The sequence below is a fragment of the Tachysurus fulvidraco genome, chromosome 8 (assembly GCF_022655615.1).
Source record: "Tachysurus fulvidraco isolate hzauxx_2018 chromosome 8, HZAU_PFXX_2.0, whole genome shotgun sequence".
Taxonomy (NCBI): domain Eukaryota; kingdom Metazoa; phylum Chordata; class Actinopteri; order Siluriformes; family Bagridae; genus Tachysurus; species Tachysurus fulvidraco.
This window is the reverse complement of record NC_062525.1, coordinates 21,588,413-21,614,765: the sequence shown is the minus strand read 5'-3', so window position 1 is coordinate 21,614,765 and position 26,353 is coordinate 21,588,413. Positions and strand designations below refer to the sequence as shown.

The following is a 26,353-nucleotide window of genomic DNA, read 5'->3' as shown; positions in this document are numbered from 1 at the left end:
AGTGTCCTATATTAATAATTACCTCTCTAATTAATATATATCACATTAACTATTTCTATCTATCTATCTATCTATCTATCTATCTATCTATCTATCTATCTATCTATCTATCTATCTATCTATCTATCTATCACTAAATATATTCCATCCTCATTCCATCATTCCATTTTAACTATCGTACCCACTTTCAGCCCATCATCCTTTCACTAATTGTTTTATTTACTTACAGCCTAAACCAGTTCCCTCCCTCAGTTACCAAGTAACAAAAGCAAGGTATCTGAAAATTTCTGTGATTTGTTCGTATTTGTGTAGTTCTTGAACGTGTGTATGTGTGTGTGTTTGTGTGTCTTTAAAAAAGAACAGAAAAAGAGATAGATGGCTGGATGCAATGCGGATTATTTTGTTTGCAATTGTTAAATGCAATGCAGTGACACTGTTGCTGTTGTGCTGCAGCTTGTTTTTATTTTGTAGTCATTTCTTTAAATCTGACTGATAGAAAATCTCATCTCAGAAAATCTATTTAAAAAAAAAAACTGTTTATGGAAATAATTAAATTAATATAAAGGGAAACGGTTCCAAATTAGTGTTTGACTGATGATTCATTTATTTTTAATTCTAATAATAATTGTATTAAAGTTACATTTTTTGTTAAACTTGTATACTCTCTTCCTTGTCTTTTTTTTTTTTACACATGCTGATTTTTTCCTGGTAGCATAAGCATTAACTGTACATTTGAATTATTATCATTTTTTAACCATAACTTTAGTATTTTGGTCACATAAAAAAACTTCAGCATAGTTGGTTGTGGATACAGAAATATCATTAGAATGGGTCTGCTTGCTGGTTTATCCATTAAGTTTTATTAGACCAGGGGTCGGCAAAACACTCAAAGAGCCATTTGTAGCCGTTTCCCACAGAAAAAAACACCACAGGGAGCCACAAAATTCTTTTGACATCTAAAATGAAGATAACACTGCATATATTGTTTTTTTACCTTTATGAAAAGTATCGAAAGAACTGTAGTGTGTTGCATTTATGAAATCAATTAACTGCTACCGAGTAAACAAAGACGCTGGGTTGAAGGTTACTTTCAAATAAAATGTTTTAATGTATAATTGAGTCCTTCGTATTCAAGACCAGGGCTCTCAGGTTTTGAAGACAGGCAAGCATGACAACTCCAACCCCTCGCTTTTTTTCATTGGATGTTGCGTTAAATCTTACCCAGATAGTGCTATTTTCTGATTGGCTATTGTGTAGCCTATTTTTTGTTTGGCTGATAAGTGTCAGGCTCGACTAAGAACTGAGAAGCGCTTGATTCCTGCCCGGTTCCACAGAGACAGCAGTGCGGACTGATACATTTTGGGCGCTGCGGCTTATTAAATATGATAGTTTTTCTGCGTGTGAATACGATGTGCGGCGGGAGAGCGTGAGAAAAGACCGAAATGCGTGACTGTCACTCTCAATGCGTGGCACTTGACTTGCCGGCTGCAGCAAACCAAAAATGCGCCTGCTTCTGTGTGTCAGATTTCGCAAGTCGGCAGTTATGACGCATATTTTGAGCGACCAAAAAAAATAAAAAATTTAAACACGGTTTATTTTAATGTTACAAGAGCATCATGATCTTAGAATTTAGAATTACATTTTTAAAAAAACTAACTAACAAAAATAAAAATTTTAAATTAAATATTTATTTTCCAAATCTACAGGGAGCCGCAGCAGAGGGATGAAAGAGCCACTTGCGGCTCCGGAGCCACGGGTTGCCGACCACTGTATTAGACAGAAGTTGTTGATTTTTTTTTATATAACAGAAACAGTAGCACAGCCATAGTTCAGTGAAACAATATTTAATATTTGTTTAACATTTATGGAAGGAGTCTCCATTGTCATTGCTTTGTACCAGTCGGACATAAAGCTGTAGCTTTAGCTTTTCCGACACTCACAAGGTCTTCAGGACAGAGGTTACACTTTTGCAGTTTCTCTGTAACATGACAATATGCATTTCTTTGTCGTATCAAGAAAAAAAAGACAGGCTGATGAGGGAACGACTGTTTATAGATGCTATACTAAGTGATAACAGGAACGGACTTGTTCCGCCAACGTTCCACAACATTAAATGTAACTAGAAACAGAAAAAATGTATGAAGTGTCATTCTTTTTTTAAAATGTAATCACTCCCAGTTTTTTATTGAATATGAGGAAATTCAGAAGGTACACCGAGCACAATTGTTTATTCCTTATGTATTAATTGTTTGGGTCAACAATGCTGTAAATGATTATACATCAAACAATTTATAAAAACGTTTGCCAAAATGGTGCTGTCTTTGGTTAGGAGGTCTTTCTGCTTTGGTTTGGTGCATTGGTATTGATTGCATTCAATAATATATATGCTGCATTCTATAATTATATCCCACATTTTAGAACATTATATATCTACAGTCAAATATTTTGCCCTATCAAGTTCAGATCAAAATGCAGTCAAAAATGAATAATGTTTGTACAGGAGCATAAATCAGCAAAATTTGACATTTTGATTGATTTTTGATTCATCTTGAAGTGCAGGTTTTGATTCTTCTTGATGTTTTTCATATTTTGGTGCGAAAAGGAATGTCCATGTCAGCCATTTGTCTGGCATAGTCCTCATCAAACATCTGGGACTGAGCTGGTGTGAAGTAGTTGGTCCAGTCTCCAACCTCCCCTGTGAAAAAGAAACACAATAATTATATGTTAATGTGACAATGACTTGGGCAGAAACAGGAGAAATGTTATTAATGTTATACATTCAGACCTTTTCTCATGAAAGTAGAGATGGACTGGTCAAACACTTCCTTTGGGATGAATGAGTAGTTGGCCATTGGGTTGTCCTTCATAACTTTAAAGGATGTCAACTTCACAATGTTATCAATAATGCCATCAGATATTGACAGGTCCAAGTACCTCATAATTTTCACTATTTCTCTGCGAGGGTTCTGAATTTAGAACAAAACTGAGTAAATAATGGGTATGAAAATCAACCTATACAAGTTCAAATTAACAATAAAGAAATTTTTTGTGTCACTTGTGCCAGAAATTTGGAGTATCCCTAACCTAAGCATACATATTTATATATATAGAACATATTGTGAACACTACATCATATCACTGGCTGAGAGACATTGAAAGACTCACCTACCTCTTTCATATCCTCATAGAAAAGGTAAAGAATATTCCTCTTCTCTTTTTCTTTCCAGTAACCTTTCACATGGTCATACCAAGAGCCCCAGGCCACTGGAAACATATTAGAGAAGAAATGTAATTTTAAGCCTCCATACAAGCAATGCATAAATGAATGAGAAACTACACCAGGTTACATATGTAACCCGGTTCCCTGAGTAGGGACCGAGACGCTGCGTCAGGGTTCATGTTATGGGAACGCTTCTGTGAGAAAATTGTGTCTGAAGCTCTGTGTGTACACACACCAATTTACTGGCTCGGGAAGGACATGTGCCAGTAAGTCCAAATAAGGGCATCTATGTCACATTACTCCAGCTTCTACTTGTTTGAAGGAAGCGAGAGAGGACGCCCGGGGCATGGCCAGTGATGCAGCGTCTCGTTCCCTTCTCAGGAAACCGGGTTACATTTGAGGGAACTCGCCGTTGCTTCAGGGCTGACATTGTGGGAACGCCAATACCCAGGCCGCCACGCACCGGTTGATGACTGTGCCAGAGGCCATGAAAGAGCATGAGCAGACTGGGAACAGGCCATCAATAGCCCTTCAGTGGGATCCAAGTACAGGTTATAGAACCTGATAAAGGTGTGCGGAGAGGACCATCCTGCTGCAGCACAAATATCTTCAAAGGGGACACCCCTGGCCAAGGCACTCTACGAGGCAGTACACCTAGTGGAGTGAGCCCTGTTGCCGAGAGGCGAGGCAAGACAGCGCACCTCATAGGCCTGAGCTAATGGCCTCCACCACCCAGTGTGCCAGGCGCTGCTTGTAAACCGGATTACCCTTATTCCGACCCCCAAAACAGACAAAAAGGGCAGAGGAGTTACTCCATGAGCTAGAGCAGTGGACATAAGTCCTCAAAGGCCCTTACTGGGCAAAGCAAATGCATGCCTCTCCTGTTCGGCCGACTCATGGGGCGGGGGACAGTAGGCCCGTAGTATGACTGGACAGCCAGCCATCCTGGGCACCTTTGGGACATATCCTGCCCTGGGGTGCAGAATAGCTTTGGACATGCCAGGGGAAAAATTCTAGGCTAGCAGGGGTGATCGACAAGGCCTGCAAATCACTCACCCTTTTGATAGAGGCCAAGGCTAGGAGCAGAGCCAACTTTAAAGTAGATGGGGACAGGCCTCGAGAAAAACAAGACTGCAGGAACTCCAGCACTGTACCGACTGGGCAGTGAACTTGGTCCTGACAGTGTTCATCACACCAGAAAGAAAAAAAGCCTCCACTTCAAAGCATATAGATTTCTAGTGGAGGGACCTTAGCATTCAGTAGAGTCTCGGTCACCTTAGATGAGAGGCCTGCCTCTAGGAACTGGTCCCACTCAGGGGCCAGATCTGAAGCTTCCACATCTCAGGGTGGGGGTGTAAGATTGCCCCCTGCACCTGAGAGAGGAGCTCCTCATTGACGGGAACATCCTATGGAATGCCGTTGAGGAGGGAGGCTAGGTCCGTGAATCAACTCAAGAGGGCCAACGAGGGGCAACTAGTAGAAGGTTGACCCGGTCATAGCGCACTCTGGCTAGGACTTGGGGGAGCAGAGTTACCGGGTGAAGGCATACAGACAGAGCCTCGGCCACATCCATACCCAGGCATCCAGGCCCAAAGGGGCCGGATGAGAGAGGGAAAGCCATGGCGGACAGTGGGTCGACTCTTTGGAGGTGAACAGATCCACTTCTGCCAGGCCGAAAATCTGCAAAATTCGCTCCACCACAAGGGGGGTGGAAACATTACTCCCCGGGCCTCAGCACCCGCTTCTACAGGAAGTCTGTCTCCCGATTTACATGCCCTGGAATGAAAATAGGTCTCAGCGCAAGGAACCTGGTCTCTGCCCAGAGCAGAATCTGCTGTGCAAACCTGTAAAGGGGGCGCAAATGCAGACCACCCTGATGATTGATATAGTGAACCACCGCAGTGCTGTTTGTCCGTACTAAAACATGGCAGCCCCTGAGGTGTGGAAGAAAGTGTTTCAATGCTAGATAGGCAGAGAGGCCTCGGCCTAGCCTAATAACTTTCAACTCTGACAAGATAGAAGCCACCCGAGCAGGAGACAGATGTGCCTGAATCGTGGTGGAGTCCCAAACTACCCCCAGAAAGGTGGTTCTCTGAGAAGGAGAAAGCACACATTTTTCAGGGTTCAACTGGAGACCTATAGACCTCATATGGGCAAGCACAGCATCTTGATGACTGGCCGCCATAGCCTTTGACTGGGCCAGAATGAGTAGTCCAGGTAATTCAGTACACGGATGCCCTGGAGACCCAAACGGTGCCAGGGCAGCATCCATGCACTTTGTAACCGTGTGTGGTGAAAGGGCTAGGCCAAAAGGAAGAATACAATACTGGTACACTTCACCCCCAAAGGTGAACCTGAGGAACTGTGCTCTGGCAGAATGCCAGATCTGTTCTCTGGCAGAATGCCAGATCTGTTCTCTGGCAGAATGCCAGATCTGTTCTCTGGCAGAATGCCTATGTGAAAATAAGCGTCCTCAAGGTCACAAACCAGTCTTTGGGCCTGATCTGGGACATGATAACCTTGAGTGTGAACATCTTGAACTTGTAAGTCTTCAGAGTACAGTTCAGAGCCTGCAGGTCCAAAAGAAACCTGGTGCCTGCCAACGACCATGGGCAAAACACCCTGAAAACACGGAGGACGGGAGGAGAACTGGATCCTGTAGCCGTTTCTGCAGTACCCAGGACCCACTGAGACACACCTGGCAGATGTTTCCACGCTGCCTGGTTGTCTGATAGTGTTGTCAACCTAGCGCAGACCTCCTGGGTGCCCTGAAACAGCACACTGGCAGGTGCTAACCCAGGGAGATCTGTGCAAGGAAGAGGAGCAGGCACAGACCCCACAGACTGCTCCCCAAAACGCCAGTGACTTCCTGAATGGGATGCCCCTAGAATCCTCAGCCCTCAGGCATTGGGTCTGGGCTGGGTAGGCTGAGCAGCTTCCCTAGTCTTAGAAAGGGGGGCATGGGCAGCCACACTAACCCTCCTTACTGCCCTGAGTGAGCTAGGAGGGGTTTGGGTGCGGCTAGAATATGACCCAGGCTGCTTGTCGCGACGAGGGAGAAACTCCCTGAATGCCGCCGACTGGCATTTTACCTCCTGGTGTCTGTCGACAACAGTACTCACTGTGTCACCGAACAAGCTCTGAGGTGACACTGGGGTGTCCAAGAGAGAGGACCTATCCTTATCTTTAATATCAGTTAAATTGAGCCACAGGTGCCTCTCTGTGGCAACCAGCGCAGCCATTGCATGGACTATGGAGTGGGCCATCTGCTTTGTGGCATGGAGCATAAAGTCAGTGGCTCGAGGGAGCTCAGATACCACCTGAGGTCCCAACCCCTGGCCACCGTCGAACTCTGTCAGTAGGTCAGCTTGGTAGGCCTGCAAAACTGCCTGCTTGGCCTGATGTCATGTAGGCCTTACCCACAAGGGCTGAAGTAGTCCTACAAGGCTTGGATGGAAGGCAGGTTTCCTCCATGCGGGTGATGTAGGTGAGAGATAGCCTGTAAGGGTCTCTTCAATCCCAGACATCGCCCCATACCCATGGCTTTCAAACCTTATAATGGCTGAATAGTCAGACATGGCAGGAGGAAAAAACGGACAACATTAGAACGGACAAAATTAACTCCCTCTTCAGGCTAATCTGATTTTAACCTAAACACAGCTCTTGTCACCACCTCGAGGAGCTCCTCGAACGCCACTGATTGTGTCCACTGTTCAAAGGGGGAAAGCCCCTCCCCATCTAGCATCGAGCTCCTCAGAGCCCGATGCGGAAAGCAGCATGCTCTCTTCCCGGTCAGGAGAAATCGCAGCACGAGCTCCCAAAACTAAAACTGAGTGAACGGAGGCAGGGGCGAAGGCGAGGAAGGGTAATACCCTTCTCTTGCTCCGCTTCCGCTAACTCAACCTCCGAGCCCCATGATTGAAGTCGCCATGCCGCCTCAGTGGACGTGGAACCCAAACTACGAGGCGCAGCCAAAGCTGAAAATACAGCCAGGTGAGATCGGACAGTATGCAGAGGGAATCCCTCACAATGCACGCAGCCGGCTTTCTTGTGAGCCAACTGGGCATGCTCCTCTCCCAAACAAACAACGCAAAGAGAGTGCGTGTTGTCCCCTGTGATAAAGCGGGGGCACGGATGCACGGATGCACACATCTCTTAAAATTCTTAGATCGCAACATATTATTGTTTTTCTTGCTTAGCTTTCCCTAAAATATATATATATAATTCTATCCCTGCACTAGACAGACAAGACAAATAATTGACACACATACAGTACACAGAGTGCTTCCTGAAGACAAAGAAGCTGGAGTAATGTGATGTAGATGTCCTTATATGGACTTACTGGTGCGTAATCACTTCATCATGTGCCCTTCTCGAGCCATTAAATTGGCATGTGTGCACACAGAGCTTCAGACACAGAAGCGTTCCCATAGCATCAGCCCTAATGCAGCATCAAGTTCCCTCGAAAGGGAAAAGTATTTTCAAGTCTCACATTTTCCCTTCATGAACTTCTGAATATATTCTTCCCATGAACCTGGTTCTGGCTGAGTCAGATTCATTCGGTCAAAGTGGTAGTAGCTGACAAGGTTGTCTTTAGCATTTCGAGCCACATAAATAACCTGCAAAAACAATAGGTGTATTAAGAAAGATGATGAGTCTGGCTAATAATTATTATTATAACTAATTTCTTCCATTTTTTGGGGATTATTTTTTTGATGACTTTGTTGGTCATAAATGTACCAGAAAAAGCTATTTTCTAAACCTGAGGTTAACCTAACATTTTTAACACTGAGATTGTGAGATTGAATTCCAGTGATGCAGCAGCTCACCTGTCCCTAGCAAACAAAGGAGCAAAATTGGCCTTGATTTTTGGCTTGCGATGTATATTATATGCTTTCTCTCCCCTGTCTGCCCTGTGAGTCAGTTTGGATTCATATGTTTTGGAGGAAGCAGATGCAAGCTTTCAACCTCCTCCTTCACTGTGCTGTGCCCAACAATCTCTTCAAAACAATAATTTCCTAGGTAATTTCCTGTATTGGAATCATGAAAGAGACTAGTGTACTAATTTATAGTGTACTAATGTCTCTCACACTTTAGAGACAGTATGAATTATTAGTGATTGTGTGTGATTCACTGTGGCATGGAGAAAAATGGTTCCTGTGTGCTTAGTGAAGATAAATCCCACAGATGAAAAGTTCAATAAATCTCCTTTAAAACTTCCCCAAGTCAAAAATTACTTACATATCCACATTTACAGCCTGAGATGCAATGAGCGGTGATAAAATTCAATATTTACACTCACTTTGCATTTATTTTCCCAGAATCCTTCAGGTACTAGCTGTATGGGTAAGTGTGTCTTGATGAATCTGGGAGGTTTCATTTTTTTTAGTAGGTCAAGTCCTGGAGAACAAGTAGACAGTAAGATTTCAACAATTTTTGAATGCAACAACTGTGCATAATGTTAGAGAGAAAGTCAGCAATGTGTAAACCCAATGGTACACTATGCTGAAAAATGTATGTAAACACCTTCCTATCCCATTACAGTTTCAGTACCACTTTGCCGTGGGGGCTTGCTCATTTAACCACAAGAAGCATCAGTAAGATATTTGATGTGGTTAAGGTTAAGGTTGTGTACAGGCTAATCAAGTTCTTCCACATCAACCTTAGCAACCCATGTGTTTATGGACATTGTGCTCAGGAATATTGTTACACTGGAACAGGTTTGGAGCCCTTGGTTTCAGAGTAGGGAAACCATAATTCTTCATTATACAAAGACATTCTACAAAGTGTGCTTCCAAGTTTGTGGCGATAATGCTGGGAAGCCCATATATGGTAGTGATAATCAGGTGTCCACATACGTTAGCAATATAGTGTACTGTTATTAAGCAAGTTTGTAATCAAGTGTTAGATGAAACATAGCAGAATTTAGTAAGGAATGCTTTCTTTAGTAGATGTAATGGATGTACATTTTTGACCATGTATTTTTACCTGATGGAATTGGGGGAGGAGAATTGATCTCTAGAAAAGGGATGCGTACAACAGTTGGAGCTCTCTTGCAAATATCAGCATCTCCATTATGGAGCAGCAGATCCACTATTTCCTGGGTCCATGTGGTACCTGTTTCATGGATGAATATATTTATGACCATAATCATATGTGGAACCCAATGTGTGTGTTAAGGTGGTTGGGAAGGAGGATTCAGGAGATAGACAGACATTGACAGACCTTTGGGGATCATCATATTTTTTAATTAGCACATTTCATTGCACTTTCAACAACTCAAACAAGCTAAATAAAACACAGTCTCAATATTTTGCCTTGTTCACCCTGGGTAAGCTTCCAACAGTCTTTAAGCTCTGTGTGTGCCTTTGTTTCAGTCTATGTGTCTTACTGAGTACACCTTTTTCACACTAATTATCTCTGTACTTGCTCTGTAACACCATGTCGCTCGTGTGTCTGCCTTTGAGTGCAAGCTGAGCTGGAAACTTCCCAGTCAGTCGTTCAAGTGTCTCAGGTAAATCCCTGGCGTGAAATTACTACTCACTCCACCTCTACTCCGTGTGTTTCTCTGTCCAGGTCCAGTGCACCCAGGAAGCTGCCTGCCCAGGTGCTGTTCACTCCGGTGCCAGCGTTCCGCGGACCCTGGGTGCAGCAGCGGAAGATACGTGCCGGCCCCCGGTTGAGGACCTCTCCCCCTCCGCCACCACCGGTCTTCAAGATCCCCACCCAGAACCGTTTGCCCCTGTACGTGAGACGGACCGTGACGATGTGATCATCGGAGACTCCATCGTCCGCCACATCCGTGCTACTGTGGCAAAAGGTAAGGCTCGCACTCACTGCTTACCTGGTGCTCATGTTCTTGATGTCACTGCACAGGGACCTAGGGTCATGAGCAGAAACACTGGAGCTGTGGTTCTTCATGCCGGCAGGAAAGACACCAGCCTGAGGCAGTCGGAGATCCTGAAGAGGGACTTCAACACCCTGGTGGAGACGGTTCGCAGCACAGTGCCCGTGGTGAGGATCATCATGTCTGGACCTCTTCCCACATACCAGCGAGGATTCGAAAGGTTCAGTAGACTTTTTGCTTTAAATTAATGGTTACCGTCATTTTGTCAGGGTCAGAATTGACTCTTTATTGATAACTGGAATGTTTTCTGGGAGCGTCGTAGGCTGTTCCGTTCTGATGGCCTGCACCCCAGCAGAGTTGGAGCGGAGATCCTCTCGGACCACATCTCCAGGGCATTGCATACCTTCCGACTGGTAAACTATGATTTATATCTAAATTTTTATAGCCATCCTTCCCCTCGTCACATTGATACAAATGCACACATAGCTCATCCTATAGAAACCATGTCTGTTCCCCGAGTAGTGAGATCAAAAAGTAAATGCATGAGAAGTTTTCAAAATAATCTTACTGTAATTAGACCAATAAATGGCAAAGAAAAAAACAAAAACAGTTCCTAAAGTTTGGGCTTCTGAACATTAGATCACTTGCACCCAAAGCACTTATCGTAAATTAAATCATCTCAGAAAATAGCCTTACTGCACTCTGCCTTACTGAACCTTGGATTAAACCAAATGAATACATCGGTCTAAATGAGTCTACACTATCAGGATATACGTGGAGGTGGTGTTGCCACTATCTTTAGTGATTTCCTTACTGTTACTCAGAGAACACAGTATAGATTTAGTTCTTTTGAAGTGCTTGTTCTTAATGCTGCATTCTTGCACATGCACACGAAAAAATCCATGATGTCTTTTGCTAAAGTAACCATGTATCGACCCCCAGGGCCCTACACTGATTTTCTTAGAGAGTTTGCAGATTTTCTTTCGGACCTAAGCATTAATTGTAGAAGACTTTAACATTCACGTTGACAATACAAACAATGCTTTAGGACATATTCATGAACCTACTCAAGTCATTTGGGCTTAAACAAAACATCACTAGAGCAACACATCGTCTTAATGACACACTAGATTTAATAATATCACACGGAATAGATGTCACAGATATAGATATCATATCTCAAATTGATGACATCACAGACCATTACAATTAACTGTGTCTCACCACTTTATCGACTCGGTATAACTATTATTCCGACCGCTAAAGACAAATTCACAAATAACCTGCCTGATCTGTTTTGACTTCTTACTGTACCCCTAAACAAAACGATCTAGATGTAGTGACTAACAGCATAGGTGCTATATTCACTAGCACATTAGATACTGTTGCCCCCATCCGATTAAAGAAGGTTAGAGACAAAACACCTGCACCGTGGTATAATAGTTATACTCACACCCTCAAGAGAGAAACCCGTAAGCTCAAGCAAAAGTGGAGAAAATCTAAATTAGAGGTTTTTAGAATTGCGTATAAGGACAGTATGCCCGGCTATAGACAAGCTCTAAAAGCTGCTAGGGCTGAGCACCTGAGCAAACTCATAGAAAATAACCAGAACAATCACAGGTTTTTATTTAGCACAGTGGCTAGATTAACAAAAAAAGAGAAAAGTGAACACATTATTTCATCACAGTTCAGTAGTGAGTATTTTATGAGATTCTTTACTTATAAAATTAAAAGCATCAGGAACCAAATAGTTGATGTTCAACATGTGAGAGCACCATGTGACCCAGTCTCGCCTAAAGTGCTACAGTACACTCACAACTACAGTGCTTTACAAGTACAGGACAGGAAGAGCTAGATAAGCTTATTACTACAGCTAAATCAACAACTTGTTCACTAGACCCCATCCCAACTAAATTACTGAAAGAAGTGTTATATAAAGCTGGTGAGCCTCTTCTTAATATTATTAACTCCTCACTATCTTTAGGTTACGTCCCTAAATCTTTCAAGTTGGCAGTTATTAAGCCACTCATTAAGAAACCTAATTTAGATCCTAATGAACTATCAAATTACAGACCTATTTCACATCTTCTGTTTATGTCTAAAATACTAGAAAAGGTTGTGTCTGTTCAACTGTGCGCCTTCTTACAGGAGAACAATATCTTCGAAGAGTTTCAGTCTGGTTTCAGGCCTCATCACAGCACAGAAACTGCACTTGGTAAAGTTAAAAATGACAAATTCAAATTCTTAGCTTCGGACCAAGACTGTATGTCACTATTAGTTCCACTTGAACTTAGTGTTGCATTCAACACTGTAGATCACAACATTTTTCCATATAGCGTACACAATTACACAGGTATTCATGGACAGGCTTTAAGTTGGTTTAGATCCTACCTGTCCGATGGATACCATTTTGTAGAATTAAATGGTGAATCCTTCAGTTTATTACCAGTTAATTATGGGGTCCCTCAAGGATCAGTTCTAGGACCTCTGCTTTTCTCTATATACATGCTTCCATTAGGTAACATTATTAGAAGACATGGGATTAATTTTCACTGTTATGCTGATGATACAGTTATATATCTCATCAAAAACAGATGAAATAGCTGAATTGTCCAAATTAACTTAGTGCCTTAGAGAGATAAAAGATTGGATAAGCAGTAATTCTCTGTTATTAAACTCCGATAAGACAGAAATACTAATTATCGGTCCAAAAACCAGTACACAGAAACTCTCACAATTCGACTTCCATTTAGAAGGACTGTTACAAGTAACTCGACAGTGAAAGACCTCGGTGCTATATTAGACAGCAACTTCATTCATTCATTCATTCATTCATTCATTCATTCATTCATTCATTCATTTTCTACCGCTTATCCAAACTACTCGGGTCACGGGGAGCCTGGGCCTATCTCAGGCGTCATCGGGCATCAAGGCAGGATACACCCTGGACGGAGTGCCAACCCATCGCTGGTCACACACACTCTCATTCACTCACACACTATGGTCAATTTTCCAGAGATGCCAATCAAACTACCATGCATGTCTTTGGACCGGGGGAGGAAACCGGAGTACCCAGAAGAAACCCCCGAGGCATGGGGAGAACATGCAAACTCCACACACACAAGGCGGAGTCGTAGACAGCAACATGTCTTTTGAAAATCATATCGACCATGCTTCAAAAACAGCCTTCTTCCACCTTAGAAATATTGCCAAGCTGAGAAACATCTTGTCTATATCTGATGCGGAAAAGCTACTTCATGCATTCATGACCTCTAGACTGGACTATTGTAATGCATTACTAGGTGGGTGTCCTGCATCTTTAATAAATAGGTTACAGGTAGTCCAAAATGCAGCTGCCAGAGTTCTTACCATCACAAGAAAATATAATCATATAACCCCAATTTTATCATCACTACATTGGCTACCTGTTAAGTTTAGAATTGATTACAAACTGCAGCTACTCAGCTGCTGCGGCTCTTAATGGTTTAGCTCCCATGTATCTAACTAGTTTTCTAACAGGTTACAATCCTTCACAGTCTCTGAGATCACAAAACTCAGGACTTCTGGTAGTTCAGTTAATATCAATGTCTACTATAGGTGGTAGAGCGTTTTCATATTTAGCTCCCAAATTTTGGAATAGTCTGATAGTGTTCGGGGGCTCAGACACACTTTCCCAGTTCAAATGTAGATTAAAAACTCACCTCCTTAGTCAGGCGTACACATAATACTTCCTATAATACTGTCCACTATTATATCAGACTTGCAAATATTATGAACAGCAGATATGTTAATCCCTCTCCACTGCTTCTCTCTTTCTAACCATCCCAAGGCATCCAGAAACTGTACCAGCTCCGATCGTTTTCCGTGCGATGAAGATTTTGGACCTCTACTGAGACGAGGCCTACTCAGTGAATCCTGAGGCATCTAGAGATCTACCAGCTCCAGTCAGTCTCTGCGATACTAAATAGATGTGAACTCCATGTGATCTTTTGCATCTATACAACATCTGTTTGACTGTATTTTTATAATCACACCCTCCAGTGTCACCCATATGAGAATGGGTTCCCCTTTGAGTCTGGTTCCTCTCAAGGTTTCTTCCTTACCATCTAAGGGAATTTTTCCTTGCCACTGCTCCCTGAGTCACCTCAGACTTGCTCTTTGGGGATATATACATTCACATTGTGAACTAAATGTATCTAATATTAATATTGAATTTTGCATTCTATTAATCTTTATATTATTCTTTATATTAACCTTTTGTTCTATGTTTATGTTCTGTAAAGCTGCTTTGAGACAATGTAAAAAGTAATGTAAAGCTGCTTTGAGACATTTGTAAAAGCGCTATACAAATAAACTTGAATTGAATTGAATTGATTATGCAACCTCTAAAAAAAAATGGGTCTCTCTTACTGGTTGATAACATTCATTCCTGAAAGGACAAACAAAGCACATTTGTGTAAACTGGTCATGATCACACACAGGTGAGAATAATCACACATCACCTGTTGTTTCAAACAGCTTCCTTTCTTTTTGCTGCTAATGCCCCACTATCACAAACCTCACCAGACAACTGCAGCCAACTCCTTTTTCCATGGTGAGAGAGGAAAATACCACCTGCATCTGCGCCCCAGGTCTGTGAACCACCTCAAACTGATGATTTCAATGATTTTAGAGTGATTTGAGCATTTGCATCATTCATGCAGAGGACAGAGAACAGAGTTTTGGGGGGGGGGGGGCTTTTGGCTTTCAATCCCATTCTTTATTCTTTTTTTTTTTCTTTTTTCTTTTTTTTTTTAAAGAGAGTGCCAGAGCTGTATGAACCAGTTTGTTTTTTTTTTTCAAGTAAAAGCCGGTTCATACAGCTCTGGCACTCTCTCTCTCTCTCTTTTTTTTTTTTTTTACCATTTTTGTCAATTTTGGATGCTAATTTATCCAAAAGCCAGTTATCAATATTTGGCCTTGGGTGTAATTTACACAGCATTGACTTTTCTAAAGTCCACACAAAAAATGGAATGAGCCATCAACTTTGGGCACCAGTGTTGTAATGTAACGAAGTACAAATACTTCATTACCGTACTTAAGTAGAAATTTCACATATCTGTACTTTACTTATCTGTACTTTACTTATTTAAATTTATGTCAACTTTCACTTTTACTCCACTACATTTCCTAGATAAAATGTATACTTTTACTCCGTTATATTTCCACTAAGCATCTTCGTTACTCGTTACTACAAAATAAAATCAGAAGAAATGTGTGTGACTGTAATAAGGGAGGTTTGGCGAATCACTGCTCCTAGATTGCATTACGCACGTCCGCGCGCGCTACGGAGAAGCACAGGCACGTGCAGCGTGCACGCGTGGTCAGACGCTGAAGGCGTTTATTCGGCTGAAAGCCGCAAATACAGCAATCAAAAGCAGTGAAATTTCACTATTCTTATTACCAGAGATGATAGCACAAACAAAATATTAATGCAAACAATCCATTCAATACTAAATAAAAATAACATTTATTGATTTGGGCTTTGTCTTGTGAATATTTGTTTATTAGTGACTGCATTCATTGGACACACTGTTTGTAGAGAATGCACACATACATGAACTGATTTGATTCAAGACTGGCCTCATTACATCATGCATAACATTTTGGTGTCCACTTTTGCCATTTAATAATACCATAACTTTTGGCTTACTATGTAGTCATATAATATATAATATAAAACTCGTCTTGTTTTAAATTCTCACTGAGGGCTAAAACCCCTAAAGATGAAACCCTAGAACCGCCCCTGGTCTTATACCTACCGAAAATCACTGGAATTTTACTTTTTACTTTTACTTCAAATAGTTAAGTACAATAAACATCAGAAAATTACTTTTGATACTTAAGTATAGTAAATATCAGATACTTTAAGACTTTTACTTGAGTAATTTTCTAAAAGGTGACTTTCACTTCTAAAGTCTTTTTCTAGTCTTTTTCTAGTGCGATACTTGTACTTTTACTCGAGTATTGCTTTCTAGTACTTTATACAACACTGTTGGGCACCAAACCCATGTCTGTAATAGGCTTAGGTTGAACAGGAACCATGTTTTTTCTGTTTGCATAGCCAATAGGTGCATACAACCACACTTGAATAGTCTTGATGTGGTGCTCATGAGGTATGAGTGACCATGTAGATACAAATACATTTTGGAAAATTCCCATTGCAACCTTGCAACCTGTGATTTCTGCGTTGTCAAGAGGTAATCCACACAGGAAATCATGGTGATAACAGATCTCCTAAAATAGGAAAAAGGAAGCTTCAGACTAGCTGTGCACCTCAAATGGATTTTGTTGACCTGTGAGTTAAACATTGGTGAATCATTCTAAAAGCAAACCAAACTTTGTGGCAAATATGTGCACAGCTTCCCTTTTGTTTAACAATTTGCACAAGAACATTTGTACAGATTTCTAGATGTTCCATTTTCGATAAAGAAAGATAATCATTCTGGAATAGTTTTCTGATATTTTGAGGAAATCTGGCATACTGAACAGTCGGTTGTAACATAGATGCTAGGTTGATATTAAGACGCTTTTTTAAATATGTTATTGTTTCTATATTCTATGATTCTATATTTCTATTTATACATACTGCTTCCTGCTTCGCTACTGTTCGGACGCTTTTAATTGCGCTCTGTACTTTGCGCTTTTGCTTTTTCGCTTTTATCTTTTGATTTAACTACCAGCAGTTCAGCAAAGTGCTCTAACTAAACAATTGGGCACTCACACTACACACTACACTCATTTCAAATTCCTGGAACTATATTGACATTTGGAATATTCAACAACTTGGGGAATTTGTCATAGCGGTCTACCAGTATGCTATTGCCAGCAGTTTACAATCATGAATCAGGACAACACAGCTGCCCACACTCAAACAGAAGAGAAAATGCCTTCTTTTGGATCTCAATCCACCTGCTGCTCAAACTGCCACAGACTTCTACAAAAGATTGCAGTTCTCGAAACAAAGTTACTTGTGGTGCTGCCGACCCTGCCAGAACATACAGTAGAGCTTCATCGTGGTCCCTCTCAACATAAAGCTGGTGAGTCCTGTGAACCTAATGCTTCCAAACAGGTCATAGTGAGCTCAGAGAAACTTAAAGTAATTGAGGACACAAACCGATTGCATAAACAGGGTGCGAGACCCAAAGGTGATGCATTAGCATCATCTACCCCAGATATGGGTCCAACTCGAGTAGCTAATATTGGTATTCCACCACCCCCTGTGCGGCTTGAAAATAGATGAAGCACTAATGAGTTTGGGCGAAGAATCCCCAAATATAAATGGACACAGATCACATCAGCCTGTAGCTAACCGAGCTAACAAATGCTCAATATCATACAGGCAGCAGCGCTCCACTCAGACAGCAGCCAAGCCAAGCACGCTGATAGTGGGTGACTCTATTATCAGAAACATTGGAAGCAAGGCTACCCGTACATACTGTTTTCCTCGGGCAACGGTTTCTGATGTTAACAAGGAACTTTGCAACATTCTGAAGAAACATAAGTTTCTCAGTCGGATTGTCATACATGTGGGAAAGAATGATATTTGGAAAGAGCAGTCTGAGCTCCTCAAGAGGGATTTCAATTAACTTTTTGAAACACTTGCAAGACTGAAAGTTCAATCATTCATCAGTGGACCTCTCCCAGCCAGAGGAACAAATGTGTTTTCTCGGCTACTAAGTTTAAATTCATGGCTGCAAAAAACCTGCACCATGAGAGGACTGAATTACATTGACAATTTTTGATATCTTCTGGAGTCAAAGGCAACTTTTTAACAGAGATGGTATCCACCCAAACAAACTAGGTGCTAGGTTGCTTAAAGACAATATCTTTTTCTTCCTTCATCATTCATCAGCTGAGTGTGCCAGTCCACTCCTGAATGGCCTAAATGACCACAGGATTTCACACCAACACCTGGATGAACATTCAGTTGACAAGGATAAAACTCCGCAGCCACAACAACTACTGTTCACAGACACAGCTCAGGCTGAGCCCTGCCCACAGAACTCACTACAGCTGGATGGTGAATCAACACCCAAGGACGTTTCTGTGGATAATAACCAGGAAAAACAAGATAGCACACCCGAGCCTTCAAGAACACCAGAATCACAGCTGATGTCGTCACACTCTCTCTCCCTCTCTTCAACATCACCACTTCTGTGCTTTTCAGAGAAAATGGAGAAACTGGTATCTGCTGGAACTAAGCTTTCCCACTCTATTGCTAAGAGTCCCCAAATACCAACCAAGAAACGGCGGGCTCCACAACCACCAAAGCCTCCGGGCCCAACCTGCCCTCCCCCTCCATCTGAGAGGGCACTCCGACCTCTGCCTCAACATCAAGGATCACACCAGCCCTCATCTGCAAACAGCACTGGTAACTGATATGTGTTGGGTCCCCGCTATGACAGCAGTAACAATCAGAAATGTTTTCAGAACAAGCGGAAGCCCAATGTCCCTTTAGCTTTCCCTATCTCTGTCCTGATATGTGATAGAAAGACGAAGGCCCTCTCCAGCCGCACGACAACTCTATCTAATCTACTGCCTTTAACACGTCATTCTGAGATGGATACAGGGCCAAAACCAGTTACTGTTAAATTAGCACTTCTGAACATCCATTCATTAAAGAACAAATCATTTTTAGTTAATGATCTTATCACCACTAACAACCTGGACTTTGTGTTTCTAAATGAAACCTGGTTAGATGACAGCTGCAGTGCTACAGTCCTCAATGAATCAGCCCCACCCAACTTTACTTTTATAAGTGTCTGTAGAGCTGTTAGAAGAGGTGGAGGAATAGCCACTTTATTCAAAGATGCCTTTCAATGCAAGCAAGTATTACTTGGTGATTACCAGTCTTTGGAATATTTGTGTATTGCTCTAAAAGGTACACCACACATTCTGTTTACAATTATTTATAGGCCTCCCAAATACAGCCCAACTTTTGTTGATGAATTCACAGAACTTTTATCAACAATCTCCTCTGAATTTGATTATTTTGCAGTTGCAATTGCAATTGAACTGTTAAATGTTTTAAACACTTTTGATCTGACCCAGCACGTGCAAGGTCCTACACACAATAGGGGACACACTCTTGATCTGCTCATTAGCAAGGGTCTAAACATTCCATCCACTGTTATCAAGGATGAAGCGCTATCTGACCATTTCTGTGTTTACTTTGATTTATTGATCTGTCCTGCCACTGGATCTGTCTATGTCATAAAAAGGTTCATAAATGAAGACACCAGTGAGGTATTTATGAATGCTATATCAATGTTGCTAAACATATCAGCAGACTCTGTTGATGTTCTCCTTGAAAATTTAACTTTTTAGCTCCAGTAAAGGTCAGGATGAACACTGGCAGACATAAAGCACCTTGGAGAAACACAACAGCGGTACAGAGCATGAAAAGAACATGCAGAAAAGCTGAACGTATGTGTCGGAAAACAAAACTTGAAGTACATTTATAGCATCTATAAGGACAGTCTTCGTGCTTTCAATGTAGAACTAGGCACAGCTAGACAGATCTTCTTCTCAAACGTTATAAACAACAACATAAACAACACTCGCACTCTTTTTGCTACAGTAGAGACACTAACAAACCCCCCAAATCAAGTTCCCAGTGAAATGCTCTCTGACAACAAATGCAATGAGTTTGCGAACTTTTTCTCTGAGAAAATCAGTAATATCAGAATGGCAATCAATACGGCCTCATATTGTAATGTGGTCAGTCAGACCTCACTACAACAACCTCAAAAATTTGTCATTTTCTCAGAATTTGACATAATTGATATAAAAAACCTGGAAGAAACAGTACAACATCTTAAAGCATCAACTTGCAGCCTTGACACCCTCCCCACATCCTTTCTCAAAAAGGTACTTAACTGCTTAGAAACTGACCTCTTAAAAATAGTAAATACCTCTCTGCTCACAGGCACTTTTCCAGGGTCCCTAAAAACAGCATTTGTTAAGCCTCTCCTAAAAAAGAGTAACCTAGACAAAACCATACTTAGCAACTACAGACCAATCTCAAATCTTCCTTTTATAGGCAAGATCATTGAAAAGGTTGTTTTAAATCAGCTGAACAAATTCTTAAACTCAAATGGCTATCTGGGCAATTTTCAATCTGGTTTCCGCCAGCATCACAGCACAGAGACAGTGCTCATAAAGATAATAAATGATATTCACTTAAACTCTGATTCAGGTAAAATATCAGTGCTGGTGCTACTAGATCTTAGTGCTGCCTTTGACACGAAGATCACACCATACTCTTACATATACTGGAAAACTGCGTAGGGCTTTCTGGGATGGTCCTCAAATGGTTTAAGTCATACCTAAAAATCTGAGTGGACATCCATGACATGTGGAGTCCCACAGGGCTCAATTCTTGCACCGCTTCACTTTAATTTTTATATGCTCCCAATTGGTCAAATAATGAAAAAGAACCAAATTGCTTACCACAGCTATGCAGATGACACCCAGATATACTTAGCCCTGTCCCCTAATGACTACAGCCCCATTGACTCTCTATGTAAGTGCATTGATGAAATTAACAGTTGTATGCGTCAAAACTTCCTCCAGTTAAGCAAAAATAAAGTCTAAAAAAATAAATAAAGAAATCTTGGTGTAATTTTAGAGTTCAATTCAAGTTTATTTGTATAGCGCTTTTTACAATAGACATTGTCTCAAAGCAGCAGCTAGTGAATATCACTTCATGGCTTAGGACCGAAATACATTACAGATATGCTAATTGAATATAAACCAAGCAGACTACTCAGATCATTAGGATCAGGTCAGTTAGAGATACCAAGGGTTCACTCAAAACAAGGTGCGTCAGCATTTAGTTATTATGCCACCTATAGCTGGAATCAGCTTCCAGAAGAGATCAGATGTGCTTCAACAGTAGACACTTTTAAATCAAGATTAAAAACACATCTGTTTAACTCTGCATTTACTGAATGAGCACTGTGCTGCTTCACACTGACTGCACTTTTTATCCAAATCACTTTTACTCCTGTTTTATTCTTTTTAACATATTTTAAACTGTTTTTATTAAAATCACATTTATTTTCTTTGTTATTTGTTTTTGTTTCTATTTATTTATTTTATTTGTTTTGTTTGCTGTTTCTTATTTTTCTTCCAATCAGATAAAAAAAGATGATATAACTTGTTTCCTGGGCATTACAACATTAAATATCTATAAATAAGTTAAAAGTAAGGAAGATAAGGTACTTTATTGTCATTGTATAAAATACAGTGAAAATTTGTTATTAATCTGCTGTTGGTTGAGGGATGATGGAAACTACTGCTTTTGGAAAAGAAGCTGTGTGATGTGTCATAAATAAACAACTGTAATCATTAAGTAGCTTGCTGTGGCGTAAGAGGCAAAAACAGCTGTTGTTCTAGAAATATTTTAAACTTTGTTGTAGTTGTATTACTGTGATGTATTATCATTTCACTGTATAGATCATGAGTGTTACATTCAAAATATTGTACACGGTTCCCCTATATTTGCTATTGCTTCTGAGATTCTTATTTTACATTTTGCATTATTTATTTTGTTAGTGTACTTGGGTCTTTTAACCATTAATTAACTGAATTATGTTGAAGATGCAAAATCTTTTTCTCGTTTTGGAATCTTTATTTCTGTTAAAATCATGTCTTTCCACAATGTCCCTGGTTCAAGTTAAATTTCTTCTCAGGGGGTGGACCAATATGTATCTGTAAATGTTCCCAGAATGTTTCCCATTGAAACACATGCACACACACAAAATGAAGTGTTGGCTCTGTTACCTCTAACCTGTAGAAACCCATGTAAAAAAGTAATCCCTTCACTGCCTGTGATACAGAGATACAGCAGACATATGCAGATATGTGTAATGATCCCTCGGAGGTGGAATGTGCTGAATCCATGTGCATTGTTTTTAAAACACAAAGCAACAATCCAAAAGCAAGCAAAAATCCATAAATGAATGCAATTAATCCACGTGGCAAAAAAATCCAAAAACACAATCCAAAATTTGATAAAAATCAAAGAACGGAACAGGTTCAAAATACAGTACAAGACAGGCAATCACAATGAAAACAAGGTTTCGTAGGCAGCAGGGCTAACAATACTTTGTGCTGGTAAGTACAGTAAGCATGGATTATATGTCTGTAAACCCAGAAGTAATGGTGTGACCAGGGGATCCTTCAATCTTGAGGGGCAACAGTCTGCAGACCTGGGAGAAAATTTCAATGGCCACTAGGATATTGATATGTCAATGAGAACTGGGAAGGTCTGTTACAAAGTCCACCGCCATGTGAGACCATAGATGTTGCAATACAGGGAGTGGTTTGAGCAGGCTGGTCGCCTGTGCACCAGGGTGTCTTTGTGCATAGATAAAACAGGCCTTGATGTACCTTTAAACATTAGTAACTAGAGAGGGCTATCAGTTCTGTACAAGCCTGGTTGTTCTTTGTATGCCTGGGTGTCCATTGCAGGGGAGATGTGCATCCATTGAATGGTCTTTTGGCACAGGCTCGTTTGCACATACAGCTTTGTAAACGGGCACATGGGAGGTGGTTATTCAGCTTACTGTTCACATAGAATTTCCTCTATGATATTTCAGCATATGGGTGCTATAACAATAGCACGGTAGAATGGGTTCTGAGTACCTGGTTTTGTTTGCTGGATCATGGTGGTAGGAGAGAACATCAGTCTTGCTATACTTGGCTCCTGGTCAATACATAACAGTAATAACAGTAAAATTGAAATTTGTGTAGAAGAGTGCCCACCGGGCTTGAGGAGCATACAATCACTTGGCAGTCTTGATGTATTTCAGTTTTTTTGTGGTCTGTGATTACCTGAAATAGTCTATGGGCCCATCCTACCAGTGCTGCCAATACTCTAAGGCTTCTTTGATGAATAGTGGTTGCCTGTTCCCTGCGTCACAATTTGTTTCTGCCAGCATCAGTTTTCTATACAAGAAAGCACAGGGGAAGAGCATAGTGAGAGTGCTGTGTCGCTGGTACAGTACAATCCCACAACTATGAAATGGATACTTGTGTCAGGGTGACACAAGATCTTGTTCACAAAGGACTATAATACCATGGGTGCTTTGGTCAGGCCTTATGGCATGGTACTCATAGTGCCCTTTGTGGCAAGAAATGCTGCCTTCCACTGTTCCCCCTTGATAATCCGAAAGATGTAGAACACTTCTTACTGAACAACTCTTTGAGATAATGGTACTCTTTGGGAAAAGCCATTCCCTATGGGTTGATGGTCCCTGCTGTGATCTTCAGGGTACAGTGGGTAGACAGATTTCTTCCTCCAGCTGGCGATGAATCAGATGAATGGCTGACCCTGAGTCTATTTAGGCTAAGAGATGATGAACTCCATTAGAACAGCTTATTTGTACTGGTAATTTTAGACTGTAGGGACAAAAGTTCAGGCTCATCTTAGATGATTAGATGATATGCATACAGTTAGTGTTGGCGGTATGGTTCTGTTATGGGCAAAAATCCACGCGCCCATCTGTGCGCATGCATAGACAGAGCGGGGAGAGCAGCAACTAGAACATAATATAGACCCCGAAAACAAACCATGTGAAAAGGAAAAAACCCCAACGTAACTGTTGCAGTAGAAAGCTAGTACATCCGGAGCTAATATATGATCGGAGGAAGCGTCATCCTGGGCTGAGCAAATGTTGGCATATTTGCAACAAGCATGTTGATGTAGTCAGTTAAAGCAAAGTGTGAATTGTAAAGATTAAGCATAATACACCCCTGTAGCAGCGATGTAACAAGCATGTTGTATATCCACTAAATTATAGTGAGAACAGGTAGGGGAAGCATGCGCCCTGTAGAAGACTCTGGTTGCTCATGAAGCTTGATATTCGAACATACTTTTGAAAGCTAGTACATCCGGGGCTAATCAACAATCAGGGGAAGCATCACCCTGGGCTGAGCAGATGGCGGCATATTTGCAACAAGCATGTTGCTGTAGTAAGTTGAGGCCAAGTGTGCAGCATAAATGGGGAAGCATAATACACCCCTGTAGCAGCAATATAACAACAGCTTTCCTTATATGTTGCCTGGTGCAGATGTCCTAGAGGGAGGGAAGCTCACCTCCAACGATGTGGCTGGCAGTTCGCACAACCCTTTTCAGAGCTTTACGGTTGCCAGTGTGCTGTTCCAAACCAGGCAGTGGTGCAGCCCATCAGGATGCTCTTTATAGTGCACGTGTAGAATGTTCTGAGGATGCTGTGAATACCAACCTTTTGGTGCTCTTTTTTTATTTATTTTTTTTAAGGCATCTACGATATCGGCTTTGCCCAGCCATGCTGCTTTTCGACTGTTTTAATGAACTGGATAGCATGTCAACCGAAGCATAAAACAAGAAAAATTGGGGAGAGGAATAACATAACCTAGCATGACATAGCATAACATGACGTAACATAACATAGTCTAACATGACGTAACATAACATAGCCTAAGATGCCGTAAAATAACATGACGTAACATAACATGACGTAACATAACATGACGTAACATAACATAGCCTAACATGACTTAACATGACGTAACATAACATAGCCTAACATAATGTAACATAACATAGCCTAGCAAGGCATAGCATAAAATAACGTAGCATAAAGCCTAGCAAGGCATAGCATAACGTAACATAACATAGCCTAGCGAGGCATGGCATAACGTAACGTAATGCCTAGCAAGGCATAGCATAACGTAACGTATCATAACAGTCTAGCGAGGCATAGCATAGCATAACGTAACAGAACATAACATGAATTAGCAAGGCATAGCATAACTTAACATAACATCTCCTAGCAAGGCATAGCATAACCTAGCATAATGTAACATAGCCTAGCAAGGCATAGCATAACCTAGCATAACATAACATATAGCCTAGCAAGGCATAGCTTAACGTAACATAACATAGCCTAGCGAGGCATGGCATAACGTGACGTAATGCCTAGCAAGGCATAGCATAACATAACGTATCATAACAGCCTAGCGAGGCATAGCATAACATAACAGAACATAACATGAACTAGCAAGGCATAGCATAACATAACATAGCCTAGCAAGGCATAGCATAACCTAGCATAATGTAATGGGGGGGGCCTGTAACATGGCATAGCATAACATAGCCTAGCATGACGTAGCATAGCCTAGCATAACATAGCATAATGTAACAGGACATGGCGTCAAAGCATGCATAATTTACAGTCAAAGCTGCTCCATGCTCCATATCGCGAACACAAAAGGAGATAGCTTGCGGTTTAAACTCTGAATAGCCGTCGAGTTTAAATCGCATTGGCAGCGATGCAGTAGAATGCGGCTCAATGAATGTGAATTTAAATGGTATAATATGGATGTCGTAACCGGATTGGTTTGCGTCGTGGACCGCTGATTAACAGCTGATGCATGCTTGACGATGCTTATTGTAGCTTGCTGTGGTGAAGGACAAATAAAACGTGTCATTATAGAAATGTTCTAAACTTTGGTGTGGGTACACCACCATGTCCTATGAGTTTCTAATTAGATGGACAGTATTATCAAGCATTGATCTGCACACGTTATGAGTGTTACATTCTGAATTAAATCTATCATTAATTCCTGAAGCTTCCAGAAACAGTGCCTTCTACAACCTGATTTATGAGGCCTCAGTGTTTTTTACCTGCTTTAGGGTAGGTGGAGATGAGCATATCTGATGGTTCTGGGCGGAAAGCACAAACGGAGCTCCAGTTTTGAGCAATCCAGCTCATAAGAGGTATGCCTTGCACATCAACCAGAGGAAAACGATAGAGCCCACTGCCCGCTTTGTTGATGGCTTCTTCATAACTCATCGATTCTTCCTTCTTGTCCATTTTTTTATGTTTCTAGATAGTCCTTTTTTCTATTGATATTTAAGATGCAACTTGCTTCTTTCTTCAACTTTCAGATCTTGCTGTCGTTCCTTTGCAGCTTCTTTATTAGAATTGAATTCCAGGTGCAGTGCTTATCCTCTTTCTCCTTTAAAGACACAATGTTTCATAGATGTTATGTATATATTTGCCCTCTCACTCCCTCCACTTCTGTCTGTACCCCTGCTCTTGAGGTTCCTGAATTGCAGAGCTATTACGTAAAACCATATTTCACAATTCCAAAGTTTTCATCTGTCTTGGCTTAGGGAGTGTCTGAGAAAAGTGGAGAGAGGGCCAACAGTGTGTGAACAGAAGATAATTAGGTAAAGCTATGGTTAATTT

General features: G+C 41.2%; 1 protein-coding gene across 4 annotated transcripts; it reads right to left on the bottom strand.

The window, feature by feature from the left end:
* Positions 1-1,828: 1,828 nt before the first annotated feature.
* On the bottom strand, positions 1,829-26,231 carry LOC113650629 (sulfotransferase 1C1-like). 4 transcript variants are annotated; one of them, XM_027159063.2, is made up of 9 exons: positions 25,786-25,924; positions 22,950-23,063; positions 22,761-22,821; positions 9,209-9,337; positions 8,523-8,620; positions 7,713-7,839; positions 3,170-3,264; positions 2,786-2,966; positions 1,829-2,695 (listed from the first exon to the last, which is right to left on the bottom strand). In XM_027159063.2, the coding sequence occupies exons 3-9, from the start codon at positions 22,798-22,800 to the stop codon at positions 2,583-2,585; spliced, it is 783 nt and encodes a 260-aa protein (XP_027014864.2). In that variant the 5' UTR covers positions 22,801-22,821; positions 22,950-23,063; positions 25,786-25,924; the 3' UTR covers positions 1,829-2,582. The 4 variants fall into 4 exon arrangements, with proteins under 4 accessions (XP_027014864.2, XP_027014863.2, XP_027014862.2 ...); XM_027159062.2 differs by having other exon boundaries at positions 22,761-23,063; XM_027159061.2 differs by lacking the exons at positions 22,761-22,821; positions 22,950-23,063 and having other exon boundaries at positions 25,786-26,230.
* Positions 26,232-26,353: the final 122 nt, after the last annotated feature.

Coding starts and splice junctions, on each gene's coding strand:
- LOC113650629 (XM_027159061.2), bottom strand. CDS start 25,975: ATGGACAAGAAGGAAGAATCGATGAGTTATGAAGAAGCCATCAACAAA. Junction 8,621..9,208: donor TCCTCCCCCAATTCCATCAG/GTAAAAATACAT, acceptor CTTGTTCTCCAG/GACTTGACCTACTAAAAAAA. Junction 3,265..7,712: donor GAAGTTCATGAAGGGAAAAT/GTGAGACTTGAA, acceptor ATATGTTTCCAG/TGGCCTGGGGCTCTTGGTAT.